This window comes from Cyprinus carpio, chromosome A22, assembly GCF_018340385.1.
Source record: "Cyprinus carpio isolate SPL01 chromosome A22, ASM1834038v1, whole genome shotgun sequence".
Taxonomy (NCBI): domain Eukaryota; kingdom Metazoa; phylum Chordata; class Actinopteri; order Cypriniformes; family Cyprinidae; genus Cyprinus; species Cyprinus carpio.
In genome coordinates this window covers 8,183,332-8,194,379 of record NC_056593.1, presented here as the reverse complement: position 1 = coordinate 8,194,379, position 11,048 = coordinate 8,183,332, and the positions used below count along the sequence as shown (strand labels likewise).

The 11,048-nt window shown below is 35.4% G+C and overlaps 3 protein-coding genes and 1 pseudogene across 4 annotated transcripts in view; 2 read left to right on the top strand and 2 right to left on the bottom strand.

The window, feature by feature from the left end:
- LOC109047541 (protein phosphatase 1 regulatory subunit 29-like) overlaps nucleotides 1-11,048 on the top strand; it is a 905,211-nt gene that overhangs the window by 221,507 nt on the left and 672,656 nt on the right. The gene's annotated exons all lie outside the window — the stretch shown is intronic.
- The window catches only part of LOC109046565 (beta-1,3-N-acetylglucosaminyltransferase manic fringe), a 788,629-nt gene that overhangs the window by 234,687 nt on the left and 542,894 nt on the right, over nucleotides 1-11,048 (top strand). The gene's annotated exons all lie outside the window — the stretch shown is intronic.
- Nucleotides 734-2,537, bottom strand: LOC109047514 (dynein light chain Tctex-type 5-A). The gene is made up of 2 exons (XM_019065213.2): nucleotides 2,311-2,537; nucleotides 734-1,466 (listed from the first exon to the last, which is right to left on the bottom strand). Exons 1-2 carry the CDS (start codon nucleotides 2,314-2,316, stop codon nucleotides 933-935), a joined length of 540 nt encoding a protein of 179 aa, XP_018920758.1. The 5' UTR covers nucleotides 2,317-2,537; the 3' UTR covers nucleotides 734-932.
- On the bottom strand, nucleotides 2,759-9,799 carry LOC109047513 (annotated as a pseudogene).

Here is an 11,048-nt window from a genome sequence, read left to right as displayed (position 1 = left end):
GGGCCGTTGAATGCTTGAATCTGATTGGCTGACGAACGTTCTGAGGTGTCCAATTATTTTCAGGGAAACGCACGGCGAACGTAGTTCCAGGGAGCTCTCTTGACCTCATTACAGTTCCATATCAATTTGCATAGCTAACTGTAATAACGGAAATTAGCATACAGTACGGTACTGGTCTAATTTCACACTAGCTCTTTCTTTCTCTTTCTCTGTTTGTCGCTGTCTCTCTCGCTCTCTTTCTAATAACTTAATTTATAACTGCAGTAGAATGCTATCAACGGCTCAAGCCTCCATTATCAGCTTTAAAATGACGTTTTGGAACCAGCAAAAGAGGCGTGGGATGAGATGCGGAAGAAATGGTCCTACTCACAATAGCGATTTAAGTACAAAAACGAACGAATCCCTTTAAATATGTCATCTGATCGATGTCTTGAGGTGTAGTAACCATAGTATAATCGGAATAATTGACGACGGTCCATTGAATTATTAGAAAAATAATGCACACCTGAGGTGTAACGCCCACTCCGATCAGCACCTTGGGTGTGCATTATTTTCCTAATAATTCAACGGAGCGTCGTCAATTATTCCTTACGTAAATCGTGGCTGCTGCTTTAGTAGAATGTTTTAATGTTATAAACTGAATTTAACAACAACAACAACAAAAAAAGGTGTACAAACAATTTTCACTCAGAAGTCGCTAAATTTGACAGTTAATTACAAAGAAATAGCAAGTAGGATTGATTTAAACATGAAATTATGAAGTAGAGAAAGACTGAAATAGCATTTTCATGTAAAACATTCTCCAATAAATTGTTTTATTAAAATTTTAACACATTCTTAAGTATTTACTTCTATACAAATGAACAACCTACTTTACTGTGCATAATGTCGCTTACATAAAACTGTACTTTAATTCCAGTTAACCAGTTACATTACTCTTTATACACTGCAAACAAAATGCAAACAGCAAATAAAGATCTGTTTTTATAGATATATTCAGTGAATGTGTCTGAAGTGGGACTCCAGATGGCTCTACTGGAGCAGTTCACCACTGAATCCTTCAGCTGGCCGATGGCCACGTAACAGACCAGCTTATATCGATCATACAGCAGCTTCTTTACAGCCGTCTTAATACAGTCAGACAGCTCTTTGGAGATGCCTGAGCATGAGCAGCTGTACTCGACAGTCTCCAGTCTTTCATCAACAATGTGTTTGATTATTTCATGAGCTCGGTCAGTGGAGAAGCGTCTTTCTGGGATGGTCTGGTAGTGAATGAGCTTCTCGTCTTGGTCTGGTAACTTCTGGCCTCTCGGTTCTTTCTTCATCATCCAGGTTGAGCTGCATCTCCTTGGGATGGGGATCTGTGATGATGTCCTGCTTTTTCTTTGAGGTTCTTCCTTGGACGTTTTCCATCTTATGGTGCTTTTCATTTTCTCTTGGGGTCCCTTCAGCTGTTTCTCCTCTTTCTTGTTTAATTAGATACATAAATATAATTGTTACTGTCAGTTATCCAATGAAAAGGTCAATATCTAGTATGTATGTTGCAGCCAACTTTCTTCTTTTTATCTTATGCTCACCATTAATTTGATCATAAATACATTAAAACAGCAATACTGTGAGATATTACAATTTAAAGAACTGTTTTCTATTGTAATATAATTTAAAATGTAAATTATTCCTGATGCAAAGCTGAATTTTCAGCATCACTACTCCAGTCTTCAGTGTCACATGATCCTTCAGAAATCATTATAATATGCTAATTTGATGCACATGAAATGTTTATTTTTATCAATGTTGAAAACAGTTAATATTTTTTTTCCCTTTGAGTAGAAAGCTAAAAAAAAAAGAACATTTATTTGAAATATAAATCTTTCGTATTGACCATCATCATTTAATGCATCAATGCGGAATATGTGCTAATAAAATGAATAAATAAAAAAAAATCTTACTGACCCCAATCATGCATATTACAGATTAAATAGTTTTTATAGATAATTTTATTCTTAAAAAACTGGATGTCAGATTATTGTTAATTAACAATAATAATGAGAAATAGTTATATCAAGATTTTAGTTTTAATTTGCAAATATTCTGCTAATTTAAATCAAGATTTTTTAATTTGCCATTGTATTATTTAATATTCATTGTTTACAATCCATAATCCAGATTAAATCAAGTTTTTCTAACTCCGTTGCACCAAACTTTAAATCATACATTTATGGTGTAAAGTTACATTCAAATTATTTGATCAGTTTTAGTTTTATAGTAAACCTAGAATACAATTAATCCTGTTATATGAGAAAGTCTTACCTGCATGTTCTTTCTGTAACAGATGCTTAGCTAAACCCCTTTTAGTTTGTGCTCAAGGGATAGAGGCACCAGGCTTTAGAATGCGACACAAGCTCCACCCCCTGCTGAAGCTCTGTTTGACTTGTCTAAGGATCATAAATCTTATAAAATTCACCAGCGGTACTCATACCAGCTCCTGGAGTTCAACCATGTTTTGAGATGGAATAGTAAGACTGCTTACTGCTGAGAAACTCTTCCTCAAATGTACAATTTATTAAAACGCTTTCCGTTGTAATTCACACACTCTCACAACAATCCCTCAAGGAAACTCCCATTATTCATGAGTGGCAGAACATTATGCTCCAACAAGAATCATCACACCAGAGAAGATGAGAGGAAGTATCAGTACAGATTCCCCACAGCCAGTTTGAATCACATATATTTCCATTTTGCTTTAAAAACACTGGAGTGGAAAGAAAAGCACTTTTTTGCTTTATTTTTTGGAGGGTAACAATTTCATAAGATGAACCCAGACTATTTCTTAATGTTATCCACTAACAAATATCACTGTTCATAGCTGATTTTAAAAACCCTTGTGCAACACCATTAGAGATTTTACAGTATTTAGAAAGTTTATATACAAAAACATCACAGGTACGTTTTCATATTGCTACATTGAGTTCATATTGTCTAACATTCAACAATTCACAACACGTTCTGGTCGATGTAACATCTGATGTCAGTAAGGCAACAAGAGGACAGGATTAAGAAGAAAAACAACAAAACACCAGTTATAAGCTTTATGACGTTGTGGAAGTGTTCTTCAGTCATGATGGAAACCAATGGCTCAAATAGCTTAGTGGCCCAGTAACGAAAAAATCTTTAGTGTTGGGAGACGGAGTCTAGATGTGCTTTCTACTTCAGATCCAGGACCATGGAAGCGGGGTTTTCCAGGTACGATCTCCACAGGTTGGAGAAACGACACATGGTTGCTCCGTCGATGATCCGGTGGTCGGCGGACCAGCTCACATTCATGATGTGTGCTTTCACTACCTCGCCCTTGTGGTTGAACCGGGGCAGCGCCTGTGGAGAACGCAAAAAAAATTTGCACGCAAAATTAAAAACTGGGCTGCGTTCTAAAAACTAGTGTGCTGCCTTGGTGCCTGCATAGGCAGCATACTAACTGAAACAGAACCTCACTGATTTTGAAAGTTATATATCTGCAGCAACTCTGTGGGTCACAAAACTGTTCGCAACTGATTCCAAATGAGTTTAGCGTTAGCATGTTGCTAAGCTAACTGAGGAATATTGTAGTACGCGTTAAAACATATAACACACAAATATTGAGTAACATTAACTACTATAATTAATATTTTACTGAGTAAATAATTATGTAAATTCGTCATATTGGCTTTGTCATCCAATTTGGTATTTTTTTTTTACACTAACCTTGTTGCAAAGCATTATGGGATTGGCTAAACATGTATGTGATTCTACCTTAGTTCTTCGCCAAAATTCTGTACATCTTAGACGACAACAAAAACCTTTTTTAAAAGCCTTCATGTTGGAGCGCACTTGTTTTTCCTACATAGGTAGAAAATGTTGCCTACATAGGGAACTCGCTATGTTTTGGAAAAGAGCCGCAGACAAAATGTATAATAAAAAATAAACTTCAAACGAATCTCAATTCAAAAACATCTAAACAATTATGAAAAGATATTACAATGCTAGTATAGAAAACAGCAAGAATGCAGCGAACTGGTCCGTGAGTATCGGAACAAACCAAACTATGTTTTCTGACATATATGCCAATTCTCATCTCGCAAACTACATAGTGCAAATTATTAGTAAATTGGAATTTTATTGCAAAATTTTACCTGGATCTTTCCAAGAGCACCAATGGCAACCTCAGGCGGTAATATGACCGGCTTTGCATAGGTTCCTCCAATCTGTCAACAACAACGACGTTAATGTTACGTAATTTCCTTGTGTAGCTAGCTACACAGTTACCACTACATTAAAGGAGCAAACAAAGGTCGTCCTGCAGTTCTTAACTTACCGATCCAATGTTTGAGAGCGTGAACGTTCCTCCCGTGAGGTCGGTGGTCCCCAGCTGCCCTGCCGCTCCCAACGTCTGCAGGCGGTTGAGCTCCACTGCGATTTCAAAGACACTGAGCATCTGTACGTTCTTCACATTGGGAACTAGAAGTCCTTGACTGGTATCCATCGCCAGTCCGATGTTATGAGCAGCCTGGAGGAGGAAGAGCAATCAATGATCTAGCTCGACTGAATTCAAAGTATCTTTTATTTAGAGGGAAAAACTGTACCTTATAGGTGATATTTGTGCAGTTTCATCCAAAGAAGAGTTGAGAATGGGAAAATGGAGGAGAGCAAGAGAGGCTGCCTGTTTGTGAAGAAGATACTTATATTAAAACCAGGCATAATTGGAGTTTTGCACCCCACAAATCGCTTTTATACCTTGATGAAGAACGGCATGTAGCTGAGCTTGACTCCTCGTGACTCAGCCAGGCCTTTCAGCTCTGAGCGCAACCGGATCAACAGGCTTAGATCCACTTCGTCTTTATAACCAAAGTGAGGGATCTTCAGGGCTGCTGCCATAGTCTTTACCATCGCCTTCTGAAAGCCTTTGTTTGAAAAAATAAAATCAGTGACAATTCTGCAAATCATGCTGTTCACACTAGATTTCAACTTAATGTTAGCTTGTTGATAAGCTAACTATGCAAAATTATAGTATGCGTTAAAATTTTTAACTTAAAAATACACACAAATACTGTGTAAAATGAACTAGACTGAACTACTAATATTAATTTCTTTATTGTACTAAGTGAATAATCATGTTAAATCATCATTTTGGCTCTATCGGCCGTTTTGGATTTTATCGCAATGTATGTGATTTAATTTACTAAGCGTACATTACTGTTAAAATAGTCTTAACAATTGCCTTCTGAAAGCCTTCGTTACAAAAGAAGAAAAAATCTTGCAGGTCATGCAAATTGTGTTGTTCACAACTGATTTCAATCAAGTTTAACGTTAGCATGTTGCTAAGCTAACTGCAAAATACTGTAGTATGCATTAAAATACATAACACACAAAAATTTGTACAATTATCTAAATTGAACTACTCCTTTTAATATTTTTCTTTACTGAGTGAATAATTAAAGTCATCATATTGGCTTTTGTCTGTCATTTTAGATTTTATACACTTAACTTGATGCAATGCGTTATGGGATTGGCTAAGCATGCATTTGATTCTAGTCTTAACCATAGCCTTCTGAAAGTCTTTGTTAAAATAAAAAACATTTTTACATTTTTTTGATTCTTGCCTTCAGCAGCGGTTCTCAATTCCAGTCCTCGCGCCCCCTGCTCTGCACATTTTGTATTGTTCTCTTATCACTTCAGACGTTTGTTCTATTCTTACCTAAGTGCCCTGCGAAGTGGACATCATCACAGGATATTCCGCCATGATTCCAGTTCGAAGTGAACGTTTATGTTCCATTCAAAGTGCACTGAAGCGTGTGAGACGTGAATATAAATTATTTACAGAGGCATATGATGTCACACTTGTCTGTGTGTGAAGACTTTGCGCTGCGCAAATCCGTGAATGAATGTTTCGAAGTGAGGTAAACTTCAACAGATTTCCCCTGCTTGGGGAGTAGGAAGCAATGAACACTGTGTAGGGACCATGTCAATGGGAACACAGTTCACGCACGGAGCTCACTTCTGAAGGACTGGAATTGAGGACCGCTGCCTTACAGCCAAAAATTACTGCTGACAAAATTTTACCCATCGCCTTCTGAAAGCCTTCGTTGAAAATTTATGCGACTGAATCAACTTCTGAATCAAAACACACAAGCAAACAAACCTTTAATGGGTTCCGTGTGGTCTTTGCCTGTGAAGACAGGTTTAGGGATCACAGGAGTGGGTATACTAGGTGGACTCATCTTCTCTTTGGGCTTTGCAGCTGGAGTTGAAGGTGCTACAGCCGCAGGAGGAGGAGGACGAATCTCCTGGAAGGGTGCTGGGGGTAAGATGGCCCCCGTCTGGCTGGCTATGAAGTTCAGGATGTCTTCTTTGAGAATGCGGCCGTCTTTTCCAGTGCCGACGACTTCGCTTAATTTAATCTGCGAGGCAAAGATTTTGATGAAGATGGACCATCTTTGTGAATTTTGTTATGGAGAAACAGCACAAAAATCCTCAGTAGATCTAATATGCTGCACACTTCACCCTCAGCACTTGTGGCCATAGCAACACCAATATATTCTCCAACTATGTGATGCTGACAGGCTAGCCATTTATCTAACACTCTCCAAAGAGGATGTATGACTGTCTACATAGAAACAAGCTGCATCTCATGACCCTGATTTAAAAGGCTACTGCGCTGCCTAGCAACTTCCAGTGCTGTGCAAGAGTTTATGACCCCCGATGACAATAGCTAAAGACCACCTCCCACTGATGCTGACGCCATGCTCTGTTTGATTTCTACCTACTCTCAGAGCTACTTTAAATGACCTTATAATTTTTTGGGTGAAATTGAATATTCAGTGGGAAATGATGTAGGCAAGGGCTTGATTTAATGCCTCAGTATTTGATTTATTTACTTTATATTATTTTTTTTTTATTTTCATAATGTTGTGTATATCTAAGTTTCTGAGAAACAGAATAATCATAATAATAAATTGTATTATATACATATATGTTACATTAAAAATACTGTTCAAAAACATCAGATTATGAAGAAAAATGTTAAAGATGTGGTCTTTGTGCAAGACACACAAATATATATATATATATATATATATATATATATATATATATATATACATTGTATAGATCATTAGATTTTATTTTTATAATGTTATGTATTCAGTTTTGTTATTGTCAACTAAAACACTAATAAATCCACACATTTTTTTTTTTACTTTAAACCTGGTTTTAGTACAAGATATATTTATATATATTACATATATTTTATTTTTTATAATTAAATGTATTTCTGAGTTACAAAAGAATATTTAATACAAAGGAAATTTTACGGGAAAAAAAACTAATATAATTTTATATAATTTAATATTATTTTTATAATGTGCTGTATACACTTTTAACTAAAAATATGAAAAAATATCTTGCTTACTTGAAATAAAGCTTAACTGACAAAATATAAATATTATATGAGAAACTTTAAAATGCAAACACCTAAAAATGAGCTATGTTGACTTGGTAACTAACTGAAACAAAATAAGTTTAAGTACTAAAATGAGTAAAACTAAAATAAAATATAAAAAAATTGACATAAAAATATTTTTAAAAGCAAAAACTAATAAAAATGACAACAGCACATTACAAAACAAAATTACAAAACCTAAATTAAAATTAAAATCCAAAACTGAAAACATTAGAAATAAAAATAAAATAGTAAAACCAATAAATTAAAATTAAAATCCAAAACTGATAAATTATATAAAATTGATAACTACTAATTAGAAATAAAAAGCTAATTGATAAAATATTAGTAATATGTACTACAATAATATATTTCAATACTATCTAAATATACATTGGAAAATGTTTCATAGATAACACAAATATTGTATAAAAATAATAATATATCTATATATATATATATATATATATATTTATATTTATACAGTATACACACACACACACACAATTATCTTTTTAACTTTATAGATATGTGTGTAAGACAAATCCGAAACATACATTGTTCTCCGTGGCTAAGCGTCTGACAGCAGGGGTGGCCTGAGTCTTGTGACCTTTGATCTCCTGGTGCGTGTGCTCCTCTTGAGACATGGCGGGCGTCTCCACCACATCCTCCTGAGGACCCTCCACTGCAAGAGCCAGATAAACACTGACTGACTCAATACTAAAGGTCAGGTCCTTATACTTCTAAAACTACTCTCAATACTTACCTTGACCCGCTTCCGTTTCAATGTCAATGAGAGGTTTGCCTACAAGGGCGATGGAATCGACATCATAGTAGAGTTTACGAATGATTCCATCATAACGGCTGGTGATGGTGACAGATGCTTTGTCACTCTGGACTTCACAGATGCTGTCAAACTGAGACACTTTGTCGCCTTCTTTCACATACCTGATGATGACAAACAGATAATGGCGACCTCTGCTGGTGGATATTTGTAAGTGTCAAAAAAAGACCTCAAACTTACCATTCTTTGACGGTCACCTCCATAATGCCCTCTCCGATATCTGAGAGCTTGAACTGCAAAACTGGTCTTGCAGCAACTGCAATAAGCAGCATAAAGTGATTATAAATACATCCTTCTAATTAAGAACACAGAGATGTTCATAACAAATGATAAACTCACCATAGCTTGTGCGAAAGAACCGATGCTGTTGTCCAGCGATGAGGGAATATGAGTGGGGTCGGGATACAAAGCAAGCTGTCTGGACCGTTGAGCAGCAGTGTCTGTGCAGGCGAGCAGAGACCTAAAAACACATGACACGCAACAAAAACATGAGTCAGTCTTTCGATGGTTGCAGCATATGCTCTAAATTACAGCAAAAAGACACAAATAGTGTTTGAATGAAAATAATCACTGCGGATGACCAGATTAATGTCTTGAAAAGGCTGTGTATAACAAGTTACAATAATAATAAAAATAATAATAATAATCATTTATTTAATATAATAACAAATCACAAATATATGCAAATTAATTATTTAATAAATATCAGTAAATACTATATATATTACTTAAAATTTAATTATTAATAAAATGCATGCATGCATATATAAAATGCATATTTACACAAGTGGTCTCATACACATATTTATTTAATAAATATAAATAACTATTAGTTTCTTAGTTATAATATAAAATTATACACGCATCTAATCTAGACATAAAATGCTATGTAAACATAAAATGTTTATAAATTATATAGACTACAGCAAACTACATTTTTATACATTTGAAACTACAAATATATACTTTCTACATTTTACATATTTTATAGATATCAATACATAGCATTTATTAACTAATTATTAATAAAATGTAGACATTTACACTAGCCTCATAGTATTTACACTAGACAATTAGACTGCTCTCATACTTTCTGATGCCTGATTTTTAACAGTTTTCTTGGTGTTTATATATTGGCAACTATCCACACACATCATGCAGGTCCAGTTCTTCTTCAGGTGTTGATAGCTGCAGGCTGCTAGTTTCTCAAGTCCTTCCGTTTTGTAGTCACTTACAAACGCTGAATCGCATTTAAACGGCCTCTAAATGTCACTTGTGGACTTTGTATGTCATTGCAATTGTAAGATGCATGCAAAATAAAAGGTGAAAACATACCAGGCGTCTCATAAACGCGAATGGAGCCCGCACAGTGATGACGGTCGCCATCTTTCCCCAGCGATTTGGTGTAACCGGAAATGACGTCGCCCTCACGCCCCGCTCCACTGACCAATCGGAGAGCTTTTTGGCCAAGGGCAAATATTTCGAGGATATTTTAACAGAATATTTCTAATAAAAGGAAAAACTTTGAACAGAACAAATAGATAGAAGAACTGATATAACAAGCAGTTCAACAAAGAATAAATCAACATTAATGAGTATTAATGACATGTATAAATTATTAACTATAAATAAAAATTATGCAATGTTATGTAAATATTATAAAAAATACGAATATTATTATCATTAATTAAATACATAAATTATTAACTAAAAGAATAAAAAATAATAAATAATTCACGTTTTAAGCCGATTCTTGAAGATGGCTAAGGACTCAGCTGCTTGGATTGAGTTGGGCAGGTCATTCCACCAGGAGGGAACATTTAATTTAAAAGTCTGTGAAAGTGATTTTGTGCCTTTTTGGGATGGCACAATAAAGCAAAGTCCACTTGCAGAATGCAATCTTCTAAAGGGCACATAAGTCTGAAGTAATGAATTTAGGTAAAGGGGTGCAGAGCCAGTGGTGATTTATAGGCAAACATTAATGACTTTAATTTTATGCGAGCAGCTATTGGTAGCAAGTGCAAACTGATAAACAGAGGTGTTGGAAGACCTGCCAAGAGAGCATTGCAATAGTCCAGCCTGGACAGAACAAAAGTTTGAACAAGGACTTGTGAAGAATTTTCCAAAAGAAAGGGCCTGATCTTCTTGATGTTGAATAAAGCAAATCTGCAGGACCAAGCAGTTTTGCAATGTGGTCTGAGATAGCTTTTTTCCTTCAGGCTATCAGACTAATGAACAGTCAAAACTAATACACCCTACAGCACCCTACAGCATACTCCCACAATATGATATGCAACACACTGTACTTTAACTTCAACAGTTCAACACTGGACTATACACACTGCATTTAATACAATAATCTACCTGCTACCATTGGATACCATCCAATGCACATCCATGACATTTTGTGTATCCAGTTCATGTATAATCTGTTGCACTTTAGCATATTTTTTATGTTTATATATGTCTACATAATGTAGAATGTGTACATACTGTGTATAGTGTATAATGTGTAGTGCTAACTGTAAGTATTTATATACTGCATATAATGTGTAGTGCTAACTGTAAGTAGCCTATGTCTAATAGTACACTGTGTGTACTGACTATTTGTATGTTTCATATTGCACATTGTCATCTGTTGAAGTCTGTATGGCTATATGTAAAAAGTGAAAGTGAAAGTGACGTGACATTCAACCAAGTATGGTGACCCATACTCAGAATTTGTGCTCTGCA